The sequence below is a fragment of the Aptenodytes patagonicus genome, chromosome 7, assembly GCF_965638725.1.
Source record: "Aptenodytes patagonicus chromosome 7, bAptPat1.pri.cur, whole genome shotgun sequence".
Classification (NCBI taxonomy): Eukaryota; Metazoa; Chordata; class Aves; order Sphenisciformes; family Spheniscidae; genus Aptenodytes; species Aptenodytes patagonicus.
The window spans coordinates 59,007,142-59,031,541 of record NC_134955.1 but is presented as its reverse complement, the minus strand read 5'-3'; the positions used below and the strand labels follow the sequence as shown (position 1 = coordinate 59,031,541).

At 39.0% G+C, this 24,400-nt stretch overlaps 2 protein-coding genes across 7 annotated transcripts in view; one reads left to right on the top strand and one right to left on the bottom strand.

Moving 5' to 3' along the window:
• Positions 1 to 5,555, top strand: part of CCDC85C (coiled-coil domain containing 85C) — a 119,540-nt gene extending 113,985 nt beyond the window's left edge. For both annotated transcript variants that reach the window (XM_076345426.1, XM_076345425.1), the window contains one exon: positions 1,427 to 5,555. In XM_076345426.1, the coding sequence (XP_076201541.1) occupies positions 1,427 to 1,516 (90 nt within the window). In that variant the 3' untranslated portion in view covers positions 1,517 to 5,555. The remainder of the gene's footprint in view (positions 1 to 1,426) is intronic.
• On the bottom strand, positions 5,279 to 24,308 carry CCNK (cyclin K). Of its 5 annotated transcripts, XM_076345420.1 has the most exons (12): positions 24,171 to 24,308; positions 22,734 to 22,817; positions 22,041 to 22,307; positions 20,913 to 20,994; positions 20,177 to 20,308; positions 19,235 to 19,340; positions 19,040 to 19,097; positions 16,507 to 16,676; positions 14,605 to 14,891; positions 9,974 to 10,007; positions 8,819 to 8,893; positions 5,279 to 6,609 (listed from the first exon to the last, which is right to left on the bottom strand). In XM_076345420.1, exons 3-12 carry the CDS (start codon positions 22,235 to 22,237, stop codon positions 5,987 to 5,989), a joined length of 1,764 nt encoding a protein of 587 aa, XP_076201535.1. In that variant the 5' UTR covers positions 22,238 to 22,307; positions 22,734 to 22,817; positions 24,171 to 24,308; the 3' UTR covers positions 5,279 to 5,986. The 5 variants fall into 5 exon arrangements, with proteins under 5 accessions (XP_076201535.1, XP_076201534.1, XP_076201536.1 ...); XM_076345419.1 differs by lacking the exon at positions 22,734 to 22,817; XM_076345421.1 differs by lacking the exon at positions 22,734 to 22,817 and having other exon boundaries at positions 24,199 to 24,308.
• Positions 24,309 to 24,400: the final 92 nt, after the last annotated feature.

The window sequence follows — 24,400 nt, the reverse complement described above, 5'->3', positions numbered from 1 at the left end:
CAGATACTTCCCACTCTGCTGCCTTCAAGGGTGCAGAGTAGCTAGTCTAGCTGACCAAGAGCTGTGCAAAGGGCTCTCCCTGGTTTGGAGAGTCCTGTTAGCAGTTGACTCCAAGTGTGTCCTTAGGGACTCGGATTGGGCTGAGCAGCAACTGGTTGCTGTCTTTAAAGCTGTACATCTTGAATGGGTTTGAGCCTAAACCATTAGATAACATCAGAGGGAGAATACTCATGTCTGAAGCTGTTGAACAGCATCATGGTGTGTGGGGTGCTTTTAGCACTGCCAACATGTTGGGCAACCACACTGTTAACTGAGCTTGCCACGTCCTGTACGGTGAGTGTTCGTACCAAACCTCTGCTCTGTGGTGTCTGCTGCTGTGGCACTGCCTCCAGCTTCAAAGCACCTTGGCCACGCTTTGGCTTTGAACAAAGAGTTTGGCATTTCTGTTAGAATATGGCTCAAGCTGCATGTCACCTGCAGCCGGGGATGTGCTGTTCAACAGTACCAGCAGTGCCCACAGCAGGGAGGGGGATGCTTATGGAGCCTTCTCTTTTAGAAGTCCACATTGGAAGTCAGCCCAGGTGGCATCGTTTAGTGCCCCGCAGCAGCAGAGAGGAGCCTAACCCTCTGTTTAAATTCTGAAAACCACCTCAACCCTAAAAAGAGGGTGTAAAGAACACAAGTGCCTCTTGCAGAGCTAGATCACTGCAAGCATCCTTGGCAAGGGCCGAGGCACTTCGCTTTGGTTGCTGGATCCCTATAAGCAAAGCCAAAACCAGAGTGAACGAGGGCCTGCTTTTTAGGATATTTTTGTCTGCTTAATGCCACATTCCCTTGTAGCCCTGCAGGGGGAAAGGTAAAACGCCATAACTTCATCCTCCCAAATGGACTCATTTCTGTTTGTGTATCATCAGCTGTTTTTTTCTTTAAATATTCATTTTATGTAGACTCAAGGCAGCTGTGAAGTGCTTTGCAGTTTCTTATTTTTTTAAAAAATAGCCTTTCTTACCCCAGTGGACCTAGACTGATAAAATGTATGTTTTTAGAAAGTCATATATATATATGTATATAAAATTTTAATCATTATCTTTTTCATTATCTTGTCTGTTCATGGTAACATCATTTCTGTAAGCATGGCAGGGTTGACCTACCATTGAACTTAACTTCTGAACCTAGTGTATTTGTTTTATACTGTTACCCCAGGCAAAAATGGTTCTTATTTCAAGAGAGACTAATTAGAAAAATGCATCAATGTTTTTCCCTTGGAAACTGGTGCACAGATGCCATCCAGTGGCTCTGCTGAGAATTACAGCCCAGTTCTAGGAACTTTCAGACTGCAATTATGAAAATACTGCAACTCATCGGAGGCTTTGGGTTTTTTTAATTCCTGTCTTTCTCTCCCTTACCCCTTTATTTTTTCTTACAGGTTGTCTGGCGAAAGCTGGGTGATGCTGCGAGCTCCAAACCCTCCATCAGGCAACATCTTTCAGGAAACCAGTTCAAGGGTCCCTTGTAGGAACACTGTCCCGGAGGCTGGACGCGATTGATTCTGTGAAGACTAAAGAGGCAGAGCTCAGCGTTTCTGGCTGCCTGTTCTTTGGGAGTTGGGGTTGAGTTTTTTTCAGGGTTTCCTTTTTGCTTTTTTTTTTTTTTTTTTTTTGCTTTTTTTGTAACAATAGTGTAAATATGGCAGCTAAAGGCCTGATTTCCAGGCTGTGGTGCTCTGGAACTACTGTTCAATGGGTAACCATCCAATAATGCCAGACTTGCATCATTTGTATCGTAGTTCAAACCTGCTTTGTTGTAATGGTCTGTTTGTAGAATTAACTAACTCGAGAGAATTTCTAAGAGGAACAAGAAGAACCCTTAACCTGTGGAGAAGTCACAGTTTGTATCGCTCCGGTCCACCCGCTTGTCAATGATTCATAGCTGGGTTAGTGGCTCCAGGCAGCACTTTCCAAGGAAAAAGCAATTTGAATTTGTTGGCTTACTGCCTGCCAAGCTCCTGAGCTGCTAACACCTTTTTTGGAGGTCCTTATTTTGAAGAATGACATGCAACTGTTTTCACAAGGTGCTGTGTACAATATTGAGTGGTGATCCAAAAACACTGGTACCACTCTGTACATTGTACAGTGGTACTCATCACACAAGCGTACAGAAAGGCTTGAGACTCCGTATCAGCTGTTAATGAACTATTTTTCATGAACAAATAACACAAGATTTCTGCAGTCGTAATGTGAATGAACTGAAGTCACTTAGCCACACACCAGTATTCCCTACAAATATGGCAACACTTTTCCTGTAAAGCTTTTACTACAAAATAATTCAGCAGAAACTGCCGTCCTAACAGTGCTTACGGCTTTCACAGGATCTTCGAAAGCAGCTCATCTTTCACATAAGGAAGATTTGGGTTTTTTTTTTTTTAAAATGTTCTTGCTGGAGCCCTCACCTATACTGGTTCCTGTGTAAGGTAACCAAACAACCACCTTGCAGAGCTGAATAAAAACTCCATTAACACGGGCTGTCGGGTGAGACTACTTCCTGCCATTCAAGCTTTATTTTTGTTAATGAACCAAAACAAGTGGGTTTTTCCTTCTTCTAATAGCTGTATATAAAACAATTGGACTTATATTTTGCTATTGTGGAGTAGCTGCTTGTATAGTTGTAAGAATTTGACCCCCTTCTTTTCCAAGTTGTCACAGCAGCTGTCCCTGTATTTTATTAATGTTCTTTCCCAACAGTCCAAGGAAGCGGGGCTTGGTTATTAAAATAATTGATGTAAAATAATTTTAAAGACAGGCATGTGAAAAGATCAAAGCCTCCTCTTCAAAAGTTGTATCGATTTTAGTGATTAGTTTGAAGATTTAGTGACCTCAAACACCATCACTTTCTTTTTATTCTCCGTAAGAATCAGTCACAGCTACAGACAGCTGAATTAGCTGGACAGGTTCTTCCTCTTAAATTAATTTGTTCTACCAGTTCAGTTCTTGACTTGTGGTATTGTATTAACATGGAGCACCGATAACAATACCCAGGAGCCCATGCTGCAAGTTATGAAAGGTAATTGGTCCCATGGCATACAATAATCCAGCTGCCTGGGTAATTTGGAGCGTCAGAGCCGAGATCTGTAACCAGTAAAAAACACAGAGAAGGCATACAACCAAAATACATAGTAATCAGTAAGGGTAAGCACCACCTCATTATTCATTGCAGAAATAAAAATGTAACAGTCAAGATGAGTAGGTTGTTTGAAAAAAACCCCAAAGACCACCCCCAAAACACACACACGCATGCTCTCACTCACACACTCACCAGTAGTTTATTTCTTACTACTGCTCAGTCAGTGAACGCTGAGCTAGCTAACTGTAAGTCTAATAATATTTACATCCAATGTGTCTGGAAAAATCCATTCTAGAGTTTGTCTGTCTCCTTTAAAATAGGACATCTTTAGAGGATCCCGGATTTCCTCTTCTTTGCTTTTTGTTTTGACCTCCAGTTTCTAGTCACCATTGATTACTTGTCTTCCTCCTGTACATTTATACCTTGAGATTTTCGTACCAGAAAAGGTGATGTAAAGCAGAGGCATCATTCTTCCTTAACATCTGATGTCGAATAGAGGGTTACTTTAATCTATCTGCTTGAAAGCCCATTTTAATTTTGGTGGCATCTCATCACTGGATTAAGCAGAGGATTTAAGCATATTGGGAACAAGGTTCATTTATGTCAGTGAATTTTAACTAAAGCAATGCAAATGTTGCCAGCACTTGTAGGGAGTTAATTGTGTTGACGTGCTTGCTATTTTAGGAGTATATTAGACTAGCAGGTCCTCTCAACAAGACAAGAGCTATACTAATCAGATTACTAGTCTCACCAGCTATGTAATTCTCATTCAGATATTCCCTGCTATCACATCTCTCTCAAAATCTGTTCAACGACTTCAAGCAAAGCTTGTTTTGTTCCACCTGCGGATCTCACCTACAAGGGAAATAGCGGTGCAGTTGAGGTCCATTAGCACTGCAAATCCTGAAGAGCCAGTTTACAGGGTAGCCAGTAGTTCAGCTGAAGAGTCTTGATGCTCTTAGGGTATATCCTGTTTCTTTAAGATTCTATTTGGCAGCACAAATCTTCAATGTAAGACGTGCATCATTGATTTTGCACAAGAACATGACAGTGCTGTACGTTGGGGTGTTATTTTGGGGGGATTTTAGGCTTGCTACTCTTCATACTTAGCTCCATTTGAGCTATGAAGTATCTTCCTGGGGTAAAATGACACTCAATGACTTTACAGGATGACTTGGGTGCTGAATTTTCAGTTGTCTAAAAAGATGTTTTATATGCGTAATTAAATTCACTTACCTGTGCGCTAAGTCTTCAGTGAAAACTACCGGAGGAGCTTTGAACATCAAGTTGGAGGGGAGCATCCCTTGAAATAGCGGCCATTACATTGATATATTTGGGGCAACAGTCCAAGTTAATTTCCTCAAGATTGAAGCCCTGGGTTCTGCAATCCTCTGGCCAAGAAAGCATCCATTGTTTGCAAATGGACTTTGCTTGCTTAAGGAAGGTAAAATCGCATCCTTGACTTCTGTTGGAGTGGCTGAAGTGAATGGCATTTCCATAAAAGTTGCTGAAATGCTGTGGTGTAACCAGCTTCAGTCGGCTCTTTGCACCTTGATAAGACTGCTGAGCACAACCTTGTTTGAGAATGGCACATTTTTATCCAAATATTAGATATTAAACGAAATCAGTGTTAAAGTGACCTTTTATCTTTTTAGAAACTGTGGGGGAAGAGTACTACTGATCTTTTTCAAAGTGCATGACTGTAAAGTGATAAAATTGTATATTTTTCATAATGTGGGGAAAGTCTATTTGTGCTGCTTTAGAAATCAGTTTAAAGTTTGATTTCTGTTAAACCTGTGATCTTACAGCCCTGCTATATTTTCTGTATATTATTTACAAAGAACTGGAAAAGTTAGCACCTGCTGTTGTGTATATAGCAAAATTCTTTAGACCTTAGCACGCGTTTTTACCTATTATTGAACCACTCTGGCTTTTTTGGGGAGGGAAAGTAATAGTACAGATTTTTTTGATTCATTTGAAATATTTTAGTAAAAATGAAGTAAGAGATTGATTGTGATAGTGTATACTTCTAGTTGAATAAAATAAAATACATTCTTTTTAAATAAACTGATGAATAAGATTTGGGAGACCACTGCTGAAATATCTTGCAGTAAGTACCGTAGTTATGAATTCTGAACTACTATGAAAAACCTGGAAGTCCACCAAATTCAGAACCAATTTTATTTGGGTAGATGTGAACAAAGTAGTCCCATTTATAACCAGGATGTACATCACAGTAGGCTGTTACATTCAGACTTTCACACTTAGAAAATATATATATTATGTACAGGAATTTGCAAATAGGTGTAAACATACAATACTTTAAGATACCAGTACATTCCAAAACAAAAATATCAGCAACGCAAACACCTCAAAATGATTCCAGTCAGCTAGCATTCAGAATCTCTCTTAAATAAAGTAGCTTTTATGCTTGACATTGTGTTGGTTTAATTATTACTAAAAATGAAGTTTTACTATAGATAAAATTTCATGGTATCTGGCTATTTTGATACTCAAAAATAGGCACTGATTTCTAGAAGGAAATTTTCTTCTTACTGATATAATTGAGCCAATATGGCTGGTTTTGCTAGTACAAAGTAATCCAGTGCTGGAATAACTCAAGACAATTTAAACTTAAGTCAAATGTATAAAGTTAGAATAGATACTGCAAAGCTGATTAAAATCTAGAAGCCTATATAACTCACCATAAACAATACTGCAAACAGATCAGCTAAATTGTCATTTCACTGCCTCATTTCTTCATCTAAATTATACAAATTATCCTCCTCTTCATCTTTACAAAGTAGGTTTTGGCTAGCTACTCCTGCCTAGTCAACATAAAGGATATCGTGCAAAGTACCTCATGCTATCTCATCCATGTAGCACGTCCAAGTCCTGCTACAGGTGGCATACCAGGTGGTGGAATTGGAGGTGGTACAGGTGGCTGTCCACCTGGGGGAACAGTAGGCGGGGGGTAACTAGCTGGTGGCATTCCCAGCCCTGGAGGTGGATGAGGTGGTACTGCATGAGTTGGAGGCAGTCTTGGAGGAGGGAAATTAGGGTTGTATGTAGGTGGAGGAGGATATCCAGGAGTAGGAGGTGGAATATTGGGCGGGGGGAATGAAGTAGGGGGTGGAGGTGGAACTGGTGGTGGAGGGTTGGGAGGATAGACATGAGGATGATACGGTAGATGAGTTGGTGGTCCATAGGCCGGTGGTAAAGCTCCGTAAGTTGGTCCTTCTGTTTTCATCATTGACTGAAGACTTTGATAACCCTCCCCTGACATGTAGGAATTTGTAGTAGACATCCCTGTAATATAACTGGTGGGGGGTGGGGGTGGGGGACGATGCGGCAGAGGTGGAGGTTGATGTACTGGGGCAGGATGAGCAGGGGGAGGAATCTGGACCTTTGGCACATCTACTGAGTCCACAGTAGTAGATTGCTCTGCCTCTCCCATTGAAACTGCAGTTGTCAAAGGAGGCTTGCGCTCTGGAAGAGAAAATGTCATTTATTTTTTTGAAGGCTAGTGGCAATAACAGCTTCTGAATACTTGGTATTTTTCTTCCAGTTAACATATCAAAAGAGGACTCAATTCTCTAAGTCTCTGAATGCCATATGGTATCCAGTCAGACCTTCTATCACTAGAAAATACCTAAGCTGCATAACAAAGCTCCAAGTTCAGTTTTTCCCATTCTAAAAGTTAAATACATCTTCCATTCTTATTACTGTTTTCTTATAATTTAAATATTGTTCTACAATCAGCAGAAATTAGCAGTCTAGATGGACAGAATCACAACTAACAGATTTAAAAAGTCATGGGACCCAAGATACCAAAAATCTTTTGATCAGTGCTTCAATCTTATTTAGTCCAGGCCTCTCTTCTGCCTCTTTTATAGTCCAGGAGGTGGCCTGGGATTACCCTCTGCACTTCACTTGACTCCCATGTTGGGAAATATTATTTGAGAATACAGGCCAAAGTCTCAAGTCTTTAACACTCAGTTCTAAACCCGTTTACCAAATGAAAGAAAACCAGAGGGTAAGTAAGAAAGTGCGATAGATTGCTTGGGACATGAAATCTGATCAGCTTTGTTGCACTGATTAGTTTCAGGGAACTCAGTACCTGACAGTCTGGGGAAGTTCATAAAAAGGTCAGAATTTTACAGAATTATACTTGGCCATTTCTGGGAAGAACATGCTTTAAGCTGTCTTCTCTTTAAATAAGAATCTTAAAGTATTTTTTTTCCCCCTCTTAATGCAGGCTTTATAAAGTAAGGAATACCACAATAAGACGACTGACCTAATGGCAACATCTCTCTACGGTCATACAGTCAGTATTTAAATGCCCAGCAAAAAAGAGTTTGGGGCATCTTGACATCCATCTTGCTTGTATATATAAACATCTAAAACATTGTTCAGTAAGAAAAGTTATTTAGAAGCAGATATAGGGCAGTCATTTCCAGTGACATACAACAACTAAACTGACGATGCTAAATGGAATTTGAGATAAATCCACCTTCTAGTACTTCTGTTCATTTGGTCAATAAACATTCTTAGTTTTCAGCTGATTCTTCCTCGGAGCCCCAAAAGACAAGAGTTGGCCTCTAAAGACTGTTCTGAAAATGTTTCAGTGCTTATACAATGATTTGCTTGTATAAAACAAATTCTAAGAGGAAAATTTTAGATAACAAGGGAAACAAATTCATTACCTGCCTAAATAGGATTTATCTTACCTAAGCAGTCATAATTTTAACAGCAAAATTGTCCCCTAGGACAGCTACATAATTAGATCATGCAAGGTGGGTATGCTGGCTGTGGTACCTATGATTTCAATGACTTCTAGCTCCTAAATTGTAACAGGCAATAATTTCCCCATTTGCCCATTTTCAGAATCATTCTGGATGCAAAATGTGCATTCAAGCTTTAACAACTGAAGGAACAATGAACGTGATATTTAGAAGAACCTTTTCATTCTTAATTAGATTTTAACAAATGGGAAAAATGGTCCTACTATATTTCAGAGCACTGTTTTTCTCTCTGGTGGTTCCCTGTTAGAAACTGTCATCTTATAGTTACATTATGGACCATGCTCTATAAAATATTTATGTCATATTTAAGGGTCACTGGAAGGACAGCTAATGCATCAAGGCGCTGGAAGCACATTTTTACAACAGTACAGTTTATTTTGCAAACATAAGGCATGTGTGCAGTGTTAAAAGTTCTCTGGCAGATGAAAGTCCTCTTTTGGGACACAGCAAAGAAAGTATCACCCTTATTGTTTAAAGTTACACACCTGCAGAATTTCTATACTAAAAATGTAACGTGGAGGACTTCTATAGGACAGGTGGAAGCTACTCTAGTAATAGAATACGGCATCTGCCATCCCTTTGAGGATGTAAGTCCCTTTTTGCGCCTGCTAGTGACAGTAAGTTTTAGTCTTCTATGCCTTTAACAGTCACAGCTCTGTTTCGCCTTTGTCCACCTAGTATAGTCTTGTTTCCATCATGACTTTTTTGCTTCTGTCTGGAAAAGCTTGTGCTACTAAGATGAAACTCTCTCTAGAGCTTCTTCCTAATGCTTTTACTTGCCAAGCTGATTAATCAAGGCAACAGCCCCTGCCCCCACACCGTTACCACCATCTGAATGAAAAGCAAGGCAATTAACGGCAAGAGTAAATGTGTTTAACAAAATAAAAGCTTACCTGGAGGCGGATGTGCAGGAGGTATTGGTGGATGTGAAGTTTCAATTTTAGGAATTTTAGATGGTGGTGGTGGTTCTAAAAAACATTGGGAAGTTCCTAATTGGCTATTGCTCTGCAATATTTTCCAAATTCCAACTCTGGTCTCATGCTAATGATTATCATATCATGTTACACTATGCAAAAGTACAGTGGAAATCATATATACTAGGTATGTTTAATAAAGAAAACTAAAATCAAGACCTTCGTATAAATAAAGTGGCATCAAGTATCACATACAAGTCTTCCAAAAGAACACATGCCTACAAGTTCAAGCTATGTATTTTGTAACTAGAGACAAATTGTCCCAGTAACAGTACGTAAGTGAAGATGAGCACGTGTACATTTTCTAGCACAAAACTGTAACTTGTAAATAGTTAAACAAATCTCAGAAGAAGTTGAACTATGCTCTGCTAGGGGAACGTGGGTCTAGAAATCAAACAAAATGGCAATTGCACAGGAGAGAGGAGGGAGAAGAGACAGCTCTCTGGAATCTATCTGCAGAGCCAGAGAGGGAGAAGTGCCAGACTTGCTTAGGAAAGGTTGCAGAATCCCATCCTAGCTATCCTGAAATACATTGTTCCAAAACCAGCAAAATGAAGGAAAAAACCCCAAACAAACGAACAAAAGAAAAGAACTAGATGCGATCACTGCAGTGAAGCATTTCTTAAGCTAGATTATATATTGATACAAAATGCCTTTTACTGGCAGCCATGCCAACAACCGATTACAAATGTCACTGATTACCAACAGACTTATTATTAGTGCAGCTATTTAATGACATGGTACTTTCAGTCACTTCAAGGTCCCACAGCTTGCTGAAGAACTACCCCAAATGATGCATGGAGTTATACATTGAGAGTTGAGTAGTTTAGCAAGACTTCTACTGAATAGACTGTATTAAGGGACTCCTGGAGCACAGTTATACTCCATTTTTTCAAGTTTTGCAGTTAGGAACATTTTAAAAATAGTTGCAGTATATATTTAAAGACACTTTATTAGGATCAAACTAGTTTAGAACTGCCAAGCCTGTAAGCAAACAAAGCGCATGTCAGCAAATGACTTATTCTGGTTAAAACAGTAAAATGAAAGCAATATGAATAGAACATTAACACTTACCTGATGTCTTTGTTTCTTCTTTTGGAGATACAGCCTGTTTTTTTTAAAAAAAAAAAAAAAAAAGATGGAAATAAAACCATTGCAAAATACAAAACATTTTAAAATGGTAACAAGTGAGCAAAATAGGAAACATCTTAAAGCCTGCTGAAGAGGTTTTGTACAGATCTGACTAAACCAGAACCAGTTTCCAACTCGGAACCAGTTTCCTCCTCCCTCCCCTGAAAGGAGGCAGGACAAAGCCTTTATTTGTTCCTATATTTTTATTAGGAGGCTAATAATGTCCAATCTCTTCAGACAGATGCAACACAAACTGAACAAAGTCAAATCACATTGGGAAAGCCGAGCTTAACTGGCAGAGTGAAAAGACTGAAAAAATAGCAGCTATTTTAGATAAAGCATTTGCTGCTGTTCTCGCTGTTGAGTATTACATCTCGTTTAATTTATTTATCACCCACTGCACATACGTCATGGTCCTGTACACTGTTCACTGAGCTGAAAGCAAGAGACTTGGCCTCTGTTCCCGATTCTGCTTTGACCTATCATTCAACCTTTGCCAAAATCACTTCAGCCCTTTATGCTTTATTTACCAGGACAGGAGGGCAGTGAAAGTGTTGCTCAGTGCAAAACATTTCAGAAGCCTTCAGATGGAAAGCATTGCATAAAAGCCAAATGTTATGCCAGAAAAAGAAAATTATGCACACTGAGCAAAACCCACAAAACCTCACATCATCCTTCCAATCACAAGTTTTTGGTTGTTTTTTTTTGTTGTTGTTGTTTTGTTGTGGTTTTCTTAAAGAATCACAGACAAGGGAGTAAGAAAAATCTTTCCAGCTTACTTAGCCCAACTGAGATGGCTAGTTGATGGTCTTTGAGAAAAGCAGAAAACCTAACTGAAATTTTAAGTAAATTAAGCTTAGTTACAAATGTATTTAAAATTAATGATAAGAATCAGAGGGGTACGGTACATAGATTCTCTGTCTTTTGAATGAAAGGGTTTTTTTAAGGCACTATTTACCTCTAGTGGCTTTACCTTCATGAACTGTTGCTCAGTTCCCATCACTTTACTTTCCACAGTAAGAATGGACATACATTTCACTTCAACTTGAACAATGAATTTTCCTTAATTCTGATGGGTATTCTCAAGATTTTTGCTGTCCAATACAAAGGTACCCAAGGCCTGCTTGAGGCTACCTCATTCTTATATTCCTTTCATAGTCATTTCAATTCATCTCCAGCCACCTTCCATCTGCTCTCCTGCTTTTTAAGGACGATCTTTATCTTCCCATTCCAAACATACATACTTTTCTTGGTGACTCTCACAGACCCATCTGCTGCCTTCATTTTACTTGGGTAGTCTTTTCTCAATTTTCTAGCACTAAATTCCTTGCCTGTAAAACTGCATCCAAACATCAGATCTCCCCGCACTTTCAAACAGAAGCAAGTCTCTGCTACTTATTGCAACATTTCCAAAAGTCACTCACTCTGTGAAGTCAGTTGATCACTGCAAGTGGCAAGCAATTCAATTATTGTGCATTTGTTAACATGGAGCAACATTCAGAAAATAATGTCATTGAGGTACACCATTAGAATGGAACAAGTAACGGGAGCCAAATAGCTCCTGTGACAGAAGAACAAACGTCAGTTTAAACTGTATTTATGCTGGGGGGGGGGGGGAGGGAGGGCATGCAGGGGGGAAGGAATCAAGAAGCAACAAACTCAAAGCCTATAAAAATTTAAATCACTTCTTTAATAATGGCAGCTGCTAAAACAGAGATGAGCTTTTTTTTGGTCCTTCTACTGCACTGTAGTTTGTATTGCTCCAGCCATGACATCCCAGGGTCAACATTATTTATTAGCATGCTGATTGTTATTTAATACTTTCATAATAAGCTCAATCCATACCACAATGGAACTGTTCTTTTAGTGCTGTTTCTACGTGCATTAAAATTGTTCCCACTAATAATTTCTAGTTTAATCAAACTAAATATACTATTTACTTCTAATGATTCACCAGTGTATTTTTAGTGAAGTCAACTGAACATTCAAGTGCTCTTCACCACTAGAGATGTAGAGGATATGCAGATTCTGGTATGGGTCTCTAAGTCATGGGCCAATGCCTCAGCTGCTTAAAAGTATCTTGGCTCAGTAGAACTCTTACAACTCCATTACCTTCATGTAAATGGAAAATCTGGCCTCCAGGAGCAAAGTGTATTTATGTTCTGTACAAACCAAAGGAGAGGTCATGCAAAGCCCTATTTATAGAAGGAGGCAAACATTTTAAGTAAGTTTTATGGTACATCTAACTGAAGAACACTTTAGAAGCACCAAGTACATCTTTCAAACACTACACATCTTGTTCTCCTAGACTGCTTTCTGGAAAAAGAATGATTTCAGATAATCACATCTGCTTTTCTCAAATTCATGCTGTTTGTGCTGTTCTACAAAACTCCTACTGAGTCACCCTTTGCTTTATATTTGTTCTGGATGCCTACAGTGCACCAGGACTTACCTTTTTATCTGTACTATTCACTTCCTTATTTATTAGGTGATGGACCTCAAACTTAATTTCAAGAAAAGGTAAGTTGCTCTGAGGGCTTGACCAGAGGCGATTGTTAAAGAACAACAGATACTATTCATGCAAAAGGCATCACTTTTTTCCATGAGGTAGTTCATTAACACATGGGATGGTGTGAAATCAGTAGTGCTGTAAAGGTAGAGCCTTAAATGAATGAACAAGCATTCATAACAACTTAGAATCTCATGGACACACATAGAAAAATCCAAATTGTTATTTAGTTACTGATGTGCCAAACCGTCCCAGGCATTTTTGTTGAAGAATCACAGAATCATTTATGTTGGAAAAGACCTTTAAGATCATCGAGTCCAACCACTAACCTAGCACTGCCAAGTCCATCACTAAACCATGTCCCTAAGCACCACATCTACACGTCTTTTAAACACCTCTAGGGATGGTGACTCAACCACTTTCCTGGGCAGCCTCTTCCAATGCTTGACAACCCTTTCGGTGAAGAAATTTTTCCTACTATCTATTCTAACCCTCCCCTGGAGCAACTTGAGGCCATTTCTTCTTGTCCTATCACTTGTTACTTGGGAGAAGAGACCGACACCCACCTCGCTACAACCTCCTTTCAGGTAGTTGTAGAGAGCGATGAGGTCTCCCCTCAGCCTCCTTTTCTCCAGGCTAAACAGTCCCAGTTCCCTCAGCCGCTCCTCAGAAGACTTGTTCTCCAGACCCCTCACCAGCCTCGTTGCCCTTCTCTGGACATGCTCCAGCACCTCAATGTCTTTCTAGCAGTGAGGGGCCCAAAACTGAACACAGTATTCGAGGTGCGGCCTCACCAGTGCTGAGTACAGGGGGACAAGAAAAATAAGAAAAGACTTCCACGCCCTAGAGATCGGACAACCCAAGCAGAATTTGTGCTGATGACAGAAAAAGTATGAAAAGACAGACATACTACCTGTAAAGAGCTCTCCCAATTTTCAAGCTAATTAACACATTTTATCACCTTTCTATCCTGAACAACTCTACAGTTCAGTGCAGGAACTATGTATTTCAGTGCAGATTTTTTCCTCTAGTAGTAGGTTATATCTTGCAATTATAAGACCAAAGTTTTACAGAGTTACATATTTATCTTTTTTGCGAGGCTGCTATCATGAAGATGCTGCACTCTTCCAATTCCATTTCATTCTATCATTTGTTGCTTCTTCCTGGGTTTTTGGTTTTGTTTGTGGGTTTTTTTTCCCCTTGATGTCTGTTCTCTAGTTTGGGCATGCATTAATTACAAGTTAGAGCAAAAGCTGTAAAAGCTGTACAAAATATACTTCCTAAATGGACTTGTTCCAAAGATTTTACTTCTGAAAACACTCTTCTTACTAAGTACATGCAAGAAGATTTGGGTAACACTTTAACACTTTTTTTTTTTTTTTTGGTAACTTACAAGTGAAAAATAAAAAAACACAAAGTGTAGATTAAAGTCTGAAAACTTCATTTGAACTTGATGACTGTGGAAAAGCACTCGGGAGTACTTGTGATATTATCCAGCTGCCAATGTACCTTCTTATTTTCAATGATGAGGTAATAATACAGACAAAGTGAGACTTTGATGTATGATGAATTTATAGGCTTCTACTGTTATTAGATTATTTTGAAAGACTTTTTCTAAGAATTTTGACATACTTTTAGAAGCCACCATTCTCTTACATTTGTAATCAAAGACCAGAGAGTCAAATAATGTATTCATGAGCATTGTGCACATCTCTACATTCAAGTATGGCACAAGAGACCTTCCCTAAATGAAGCCTGCTTAATAGCGAAAACAATGAAATTTGGTAGCACAGAACCACGAACAGTTAGAACCTTAATAGCTCATGCTGATTTAAAAGTCTCTCCACTGGTTTTGCCTCAAGTGGAATAAGAATGTGGTATGCCAAAACTGTAAAGGCTATTCTACACTAACATACTTGCCATAAAGCCAATGGAAGTCTCCATACAAAATTAATTACCAGGCTCATTCTTAAAGCAAACACAAGTCTGCTGCACACTGCAGCCTTTAAATCAAATGGACATCAGGTCAGCTTGAAAATAAAACACAAGTTAAAGTTAAACTTACTGCTGGTCTTTTAATCTGTCTAGGAGGACTTGACTGGGGAGAGGGCTTTTTAGATTGCTGTGCTTGTGTTTGCTGCTGCTGCTGCTGCTGTTGTTGTGCTGACTGTTGTGACTCTTTTTGCTGCTGAGTCTGTGATTGCTCTGAACTCTGGGATTGCTGGGATTGCTGTACCGTAGGTGCCTGTGGTGTAGATTGAAGAGATGGTGGCTGCTGCAACTGGTGAGGAGTATGATGAGGCATTTGCTGTTTTCCCTGTGAGTATAGATCCAGGATCTGATGACAGATGTCTTTAAAAAAAAAAAATCCAAAAGGTTATACCCCTATAATGAACAAGTGTACATTTAATACACAATTATCAACTAAGCTTTTTACTGGACATCAACTTCAGAAAAATTCATTGCAAGTATTACTCACTGTTATAATGACCACAGATTTGACTTTTTTAAAACAGACTATTTTTCAATTTATACTTGCATTTCTGAGTTTCTTCTGCCTATGCTGAACAATATGTAGGTGTATATGCACACCTTGCAGAAGAAGAACAAAGTGTCTTGGTATTAATATACCATATGTCATTACTGTGTGCTTGGAGACCCAGGTAACTGTGTAACAACAGGACAGTAATACAGTAAGAAAGTGAGTGAAAGAAGATTATATGTTAAAACACACGTCTAGTTAGGCTGGTCAAAAAAGTTTCAGGAAACTAAGTAAAGGACTAGTACTAAATTCTTCTTCCAACAGGTTAGGAGCTAAAGGTTTGTAAGAAAACATGTAGGACCAACTGATAACCAGGTGCAAGAGCAGCACTCAAGGAAAAGAAAACCTTTCTAGAAAAGCCAAATGAGTTCTTTCCATGAGCATTCACTAATGCAGTAGCAGAAACTGGAGAGATTCCCATTCTACAACCTTCTTTGACAAGGATTCAGCAGAAGATCTATCTGAAACTGAAGGAACTCTGAAAAAAGCCATAATACAGAGCAGGTAACCATTTAAGAAATCATCAGAACTGTATGGTATTCACCTAAAAGTTCTAAGAGCAACAAAGGCTAAACCACCTGAACAGCAACACATAACATTTCACCTAAAAATTCCTTAGAACCCAATGCCAGGTTGTGACAAGCATCAATTTTTAAAGGTGGTTTCTAAAGCAATTTATGGACCTAGAAGTATGCTTAGCCCAACACTTGTACTGGGTAAGTCAGTCAAAACTTTAATGAAGACAAATTAGTGGCCACATAACCACAATTTACTTAAAAAGAGTCAAGAAAGGTCCTGCTTTATTTTATGAACTTCCTGGGGTTCTGTCCAGCAGGTAAATATGAGAATATATACACACAAAGGGAATAGTATTAAGATATCTGTATTGATGAAAAAGATCTGTAATTCATCCCCTATGAGAATTCACACACACACACCAGAATTCATCCCCCATCATCTGTTCCTCAGTCATGGTACGCCATTAAAAAAAAAAAAAAAAGACCTAGCATAATTTGGTTAAAGAGGTCAATCATCAATGAGAAAACCACCGGAAACCAGGCTCCATAAGTTCCAGTGTTTGTAGAGCTGCTTATTTAAAATGGGGAGAAGGGAATTATTAAAAAGTTAGAAAACACACACCAGGACAACTTTGCAGCTAATTAGCTGTGTTATAAACTAAACAAGTCGTAAAGCAAATATTGACCAGAATACTAATCATAGTAACTAAATATGCTTCCAGACTAAGCCAGTCTAATAAGTTTAATTTAAAAACCCGGTTAAGGCATAGCACATATGACCTGAGTTTCATACTCTACACGATTATTTTGACTAAAACCTAGATAGAAAGCAATTTGCATTTACTTATGATCTAGGTCACACAGTTAAAGGAAATACTCCTCTGTTTGTGGCAAATGTTTTTCATACCTTCCAGAACATCAACAGGAACATCTTGGACAAATTGCTCCCACCATCGTCTGTACATTGGTTTCGATGTCCATTCCTGTATTTCAAACTTACACAAACGGCCTGCTAAGTACATAACTGCAACAGCTATGATCTCAGGTTCCCACTGCAGTGACAGTGTAGTGCAGAGACTGGAATATAAAAAACGCAGAACAAAACACAACCCTGAAGATAATTCTGATTGTCAAAGTCCAACACTTTGATGTACGACAGCTATAATTAACAGGGTATAAAATCCCACCACGCTTTAACATCTCAGACAATTTTAATTAAGAGCCTTGTTAAACAAAAGAGTTTACAAAACTAAACTGTTTCTGCACTACTGCTATCATGAAACAAGGTAATTTTACACAGATAATACAGAGGGCATATGCCTACAGAAGCAATACACCGCATAGGAACATCAAGTTCGGAGTTTAAAAATAGAAAACCTAACACTATATGGGTGTGGAAGAAGAGGGAAAAGACAGCATTATATTCCAAGCATGGGCAGCTACATTCCACTGTAGTCTCACCTGTAGTGTTAACCAAATATAGTGTTCATGTCCGTTGCCACACAAGCGTGCTGTCACTGCATTACACTGGTTAGGGAATGATGCCCACATTTGGATTTTAGAGTTTCCAAATGTGTTTCAATAAAACGTAAACAAGTACTAAAAAAAATCCCACAGAACAGCCAACGTGAACTTGTAAAGCAACTTGTCAAGCATGATGCAAGTTTTAGATCAAGCTGTATAATCTGTAAAAGGTTATCTCTTGAATAGCCTTTGTTAAAGCTAATGCTAAAATAACTGATATTATTGGTATTATTGATGTTAACCGAGTAAGTTCCTGTCATAATCAAAGTTACTGTTTCCTGATATTAACTTTAAATTACAAAATTTTTCTTTTTTCTTTCTTTTTTTTCCATAGATTCTGTAACATAGGATCTGCTTAAACAATTTTAGATCCAGCTAGCCAGCTAAGTTTCTGCGAATTCACTGATGAATTCATTATGTCCCTAAATGCCTCAAAATAGCAGCCTAGACAGTGGTTTAAATCCATTTTCTCTCCAGTGGGCTACATGTAACTGAAGGCCAATGGGATACTTAAACACTGGCAGAATCAGGTCAGCAGTAAACAGTAAAAAAAGACACAAGAACTAGCTCTTAAAACACTGATTTCTTATTATTACTTTCATGACATTTACTTGGGGGGTGTACTGCGGCTGCATAAAAACAGAACCCCCTATTCTAAAGGCCTGTAGTGCAAAGTACAGAAATATTTTCCCAGGATCCTAGAAAACAAGTACACTTCTAATATGGTGCCTATTAAGTAAGCACAGGACAGCCTCTCAAGAACAGAGATAAGTATTGTTGGAAACAACCACTCCAACTTCATACTAATGTTTTCCTGAAGTGCATTTCCTTTAATTATTACATTTCTTCAATTATTAAACACCATCTAATTCCAAGTAGAGTAGTGTCCAAAGTTTGATGGATACATAACAGAATTTTTCCCTGACAAACTTAACAGTGACAGACAAGCTGTATTTTTGTTCCACCTGTAAGATCATCACCTACAAGACTGACAGCAGCTGAAGTAAACATCTTTTGACATCCAAATACACTAAGCAACCTTTTGCTCAAATTAATTTGGAGAGTTTAGGTGACATCTACAGAATCTGAACCCACACTGGGCTACTTCAAATTAGGCATATGAATAAAAATGCACCTCTTTTTTAATGGTGTTCTACTGCTGCAGGTATGACTGAAAGCAATGTATTTAGCACTTCTGAACAGTCAGGCCACTTACACATTTTCTTAAGGATTTGCTAATTAAAAACTACATCTAACCATCCTTGGTGAATTAACTTGCCCAGCTCTGTAGAATCCTCCTTAAGACGACTAAAGTGTATCGAGTTGTTTTGTTTGGTTTTCTTTTCTCCAATACCACACTACACATGAAAAGTACTTCTACACACATTCCTGGTAATTTATGTCATCCTTGTATTGCAAATCCATTATTCAAGAAATTGTAAATCTAGCGCTAAAAACTATATTCCTCACTGAATTTAATGGCTAGTTTACCATTACCAAAATATCGTTTTTAAAAAAAAATATATATATATTGACCAACATGATGGAATTGGGAAGTGAATTCTTTTCTCAGAATGTGCCACATATCTCAGATTGGGCAATAAGCCAGCTTCTATCCTGGAGACCTATAATTTGGTTTGGCCCTTTCAAACAGTAACTTTTTTTTAATGCAGCAGTAAATCATTACCACAAAATTGCAAAGGTCTTAATGGTCTACTTCTATATTCATCCTAGATTCCCTGCTCAATGGAACCATCATGGTAATGATGGAAAGAAAAACTGATGAACACTATCAAGAAAACCTATAACAAGCAGAAAACATGTAACAAACATTTGTCAAAGAAATATCTAATCCCAGAATAAAGTAAGCAACAGTAACTATTTCACTTTCCAACGGTCTCCTAGAAGTATCTTACCTGTCATTGACAAATGTCCACGCCATTTGAACCAGTTTCTGAATTTTATTTTTGTCTCCTGAAAAACAATCAGAAAAGTTGTAAGAAATAAAATTAGGAAGGACAGTTTGGAATAGAATATTCTTGCACTGGCAATGTAAATTAAGTTCTGAAAATTAGTAACAGGCATTACTTGCTCACCCTGTAATATTTTACCTTTGAGTTGTTTGGCATACTTGAGAAGAAATTGGTAGGGATGTTCCACTTGCAAATCAAACTTTATTGTTTGTAGTAAGATTCTTTCGAGGACCATCACTTCTTCCTAGAGAATGTTCCAAGGTAACCACAATATTATTCCTTCTTTTACTCACAAATATTTTATGCTGGTATAAAGCATGACTACATAGCATCTCCCGGCAAACATGTCTGTCTGCTTTTGCTTGATTAGGGTTTGTCTCCAAGGAGAAGAGAAATCTCTCCAACTTAAAACATTCTTTTAAACCCAGATACTTTTTCTTCACATTTATTTGAGTCAGAAGAGGGGTATGTGTTGTTTAAAATTCCTTTTCTTCCATGTAGGAAAGAACTGAACCAGACACAGCATGAACGTGCCAAATATACAAAATCACAACAAAAAGGTAAGCTCTCACCATGCTGCTCTCCCAAGTTTCAGATCCTTCTGCTATTTATAATAAGCAAATTTTGAGAGAAGCATAGTTTTGCTAAGTCAAATAACCTCAACAGGAAACATCTCAATACTTTTGAGATGTAGTTCTCTTACTTGACTTAAGATTTGCTATTGATTGCTTCCTAAAATGATACTAACACTGTCAAATATGATTTATGTCTTGATGACATTTCTAGCTCTGATCAGAATTACTCAAATTTACTTTAATTTGCAAAATAACATCAGGGTTTACATGAAATCAGATGTAAACTTTTTATACAAACAATTACCCCAGTAGGCTCCCAAAGGTACTTGTATTAGCAACAATTATTTTTGTAGTTACCTACCACGTTAACCAAAAGAGCCATAAATGCATGCTGAACGTATAATTTAATTTAGAACAACTGAAAATCAACCAGTGCTCTAATGAATGTATGTCACTTTGCTGGAGTACGATAGGATGAAATCGATTTCAACATGGCTATTTTTACCTTTGGGTCATCTCCAAACTGTCCAAACTGTACATCATTTAGCAAGCTACGAGCTGTTTTAATTATATCTTTACATTTCTTAGGTGTTTCTTCAACTTTTCCTGCTAGGAAGAGACAGCAGGCTCCTGTCACCTAAAAAAGAAAGTGCTTTCAAAAAGTTGTCTGCATGTAGATATGCAATACAGTATAGCATTGTAAAAGCACTGTCAGTTTCCATTAACAGTTCTGTAGAAGTTTCCCAAGAAAGACTTAATACGCATATTAATTTCTAATTTTATTATACTGTTAATTTAAACTTTTACTTTCTCAAAGGAAAAATACAGAATTTGGAGGACTGTCTGTTTTATATGACTTTATTTCAAGGTCAGAAACCCAAAGCAGAATTTGTCCTGGTTCAGCATTGTCTGTCAAGCAGTGTTAAGATGGTGGTATACTTTTTTTTTTTTCTTTTAGCCAATACAGGAGTGCCAGAAGTATAGCTGTTAATCTTTCTAAAGAACAGTATCAGCAAGACATAACTGCAATGTCAATATAAATATGTTTCTAACCATAAATAGAAATGTGTAAACAAGCAACAACAGTGTATTTTAAGCTGTAATGATTGAAAGACATAGTGCTTATTTTTCATCATTCAGAGTGGTGGCCAGCAGTAGTATCCAAGTGACTTATCACCATTTCAAATAGTCCATGCCTAGTGCAATCACTGCATTAAGTCATCAATATTGCAAATACTTACATATCTTGGGAATTGTTTGAAGGAATGAAACATATAAAACCGATGGAAATAAATTATTCCGGTTGCTAGAGTATCATAATGTCTGTGGTGCAGAATAAGGACTTTCAAACAGGACATAAAACAAATTTAAAACCAAACATGCACAAAGGAAAAGATACATTCTGCTGTTATCAAGTACCTCAAGTAATTGTCCGTTCAGTGACCCATTAGAAAACACTGCAAGTAAAACAGGAGCTTTAGGAAAAAAAGCCACAAAACCCCTTAAGGCTGTGTAAATACTATGATTCAGCCCAGATGCAGTTGATACCTAAAGCATTTATTGGAGGCATGCAAAGTCCCGATCATGTTTATAGGAGGATCCATGCAAGGTCATCCTCGTGTTAAACTGTACCTGCTTCAGAGAAGGTCAAAACCAGCAGTACGTACATGAAGGAACAGAACAATCACCACTTCACATTAAAGTGTTGGCGTGGAGGAAAGTTACTAACTATTCACACCTACAAATACAAATAAAATCTGAACATGCTCCCTACTCTTCTCTTTAAGGAGAAGAGTAAAATTTCATCTTCACCAGGTTTTATTAAACAAAGAACTGAGGAGATTAAAAACAGCATAGGAATATAGGAAGCAAAAAGTTTAAGCAGCAGTCTATGAGAGAGTGGGACAGTGGGGAGAACTTACTAATATATACAAAGTTGTAAATCCCAACCTAAACAAAAAAAAAAACAAACACCAAAATGCAAGAGGGGGGAGGCAGAGGTTAGAAGCCTCAGAGGCAAAATATGTAGAAAAATGAATGCAAAATTCAAAATTTGAGAAGTTACGTAGATTCATGTAGTAAGAGACCGAGTTTTGTAACTGCCAAAAGTTATCCGTAATTGGCAAGTCCGTATCACCTTACTTCTCTATTGCCAAAATGGTTCACTTGAAACCTTGTTTATCCAACAAATGGATAAAAATTGCATAGGAACACATTACATCAAAAGGCAAGTAAACTCAAAAAGATTTCTGACTAATGATTAAGAAACATTTGAACAGCTAACTAAGCACATGACACCTCTTGTACATTTTATTCTGAAAATCCCCATTCATAAAGACATTTCATACCAAGACGAGTTTAAAGGATACAACCCTAAACGTGTTCCCACATCGAATATGAATCTGGCCCCCTCTCTGCGGTATCGTGCCTCAGTAGCTGGATCAAGCCCTTCTAGCTGTGACGGTGTATGTGCCAAATCTTTCTTATCCCAGTACCAACATGGTTTTGTATGGTCCAGGTTTGCCAAGTTCACAGAAGGGCTGGAATTTTCTTTATTCTCCTTCATTTATTAAAACAGAATTGTTCTTGCTTTTTAAGTTTTCAAAAAGGAAGTCTTCAGATAGTCGCTTCAGAACCTTTACGAAAAGACAAAAGGATTTCTTTAAAAATGGAGGGGACTTCCCCCCTACTCAAAGATGAGTAAAGAGGAATAGTGTTTAGCCTTGCCCGTTGGAAGGGACTTTTTCTACGCTCAAAGACAAGTAATATTTAACCTTGCCCTTATCCTCCCCATATACTGCAAATTCAATTCAAAGAAATAGACATAGGTTATCTTTGCTATTACCTATTTAATAAAGAGACTTCAAGAATGCATTATCAACAATATCTGCTACTTCTTGGAAGAACAACTTTCACCCACTTTGTCCACAAAATAAGGAAAAACAACTCAGTGATGGTAGCAGCAAGATTTGAAAAGTTGGGGGGGGGGAGGGACCAACTCACTATTCCTAACTAGGAAACACATTCATTAGGTCAGTCTCAATGGCAACTTAAATACCCACTTGGTCTCCCGAATATCCCTGGGTGGTAAGATAGCAGCAACCACTTGGCAAAAAGCTTTGTAAAGTGGTCTGTACTTGTATTACCTGAAGGAAAAAAAGGTAACAAAAGTAGTGTTCTTTCACATACCAAGATCAAGACAACTGATGTGAGTCTGTAGGGTAAGGTGGCATCCAAAATCGTCCCCAAAACAAAGCAGTTGACTGCACTCAGAGATTGTGCTACCTTCCTGTGTTTACCAGCACTTCGTGTATGTATATTTACATCACAAAGCTCTGCAGGCAACTTTCTGGTGTTTATGACTGATGTTCAGACATGCCTCAATTTAAAGACAGAACGAAGACTGTCTTGCTGCCTTTATTTCTTTCAGGCACAAAACCACTCTTACTGTAATTCAATAAACTACGGATACTATGCACAAGTTACCGCGGTCACCTGCAAAGGTTCGCATAACAAATAGTCATTAACATATGATGCAATATATTTGCTCTACGCAAAACAGTCAGAAGACGACCCAAACTTAAAACTCTTAATTTTAAGCTGTTAATTTTCCAGATGTTTCCCTTCTGAAACCGGAAGGAAGATCACATGACTGCCAGAAAAACGATGCCTGCAATGAGCCTATTGCTCAACTTCAAAAAGTTTCTCTTTTTCAGAATAAAGGAAACTGTCTTTGTTCCACGTTGGTTTTGGAAGAACCTTCACAACTAATGGTACCGGTCACAGACCAATCCAAACTCTGCCACAAATAAGTAAATGGCTACTTAAAACTGTTTCCAGAACCAACACAAGAGCGCCGGGCCACGACCGCACCTTCCCATCATATTTACCAAGAAAGCATTATTTTTTACAACTGTTACGGTTCTTCTTCCTTACAAACTATTTTGCTTCCTAACGCTCTGAACAGCTTAAAACCCAATTAACACTAAAATCGCCCGAAGCGACGAGACCTGCTTCTATAAGCAGCGAAAGCATTCCCGAATACAAAATCAGGAATAAAAACCGTCAACCCGAAGACATCCTAAACGAACCACCTCAAGCATCCCAATCCAAACCGTAACGACCGAAAATAATGACGAAAGTTTTTCTTCTGCCTTTTTACGCACGCCGCTAATACAGAGAAGATTTCAGGAACTCGATCCCGGCTTTTTTACATCCCACCTTAGACGAACCAGCCGACCGAGAGCCCAGCTCCGTCCCCTACAGCCCCCAAACCGGCGCGGGCGTTCAGCTCCTCCCAGACCCGGCCCGCCCGCCCGACGCAGACGAGGCTGCCGGTGCCCGGGGAGGCGCTCGCTCCCCGCCCCGGCCTCCCCGCTCCCTTCCCCTCTTCCTCAGGCCCCAGCTCTCGCCAGCGGGCGGCCCGGGAGGGAGGGGGGGGGGGCGGGCGGCCCCGGCCGCCGGCGCCCCGCGGCCCCACGCGGGCGCGGCAGACTCACAGGCCACGCGCGGGAGAGGAAACCCCACCGGAGCGCGGAGCCTCTAACGACAGCGTAGCCTCCGCGCCCTGCGCGCCGCCATCTTGGGAAGCAGGCCAGGCCGCTCATGCGTCATCACATCGGCGTCACAAGGGCACAGCGCGCGAGGACGAAGCCCCTGCTTGCCTAGCGGCCAATGAGAAGCGGCAACCCCCACCCCCCCGGCCAATCCCGTCTCCTTCAGCGGCTGC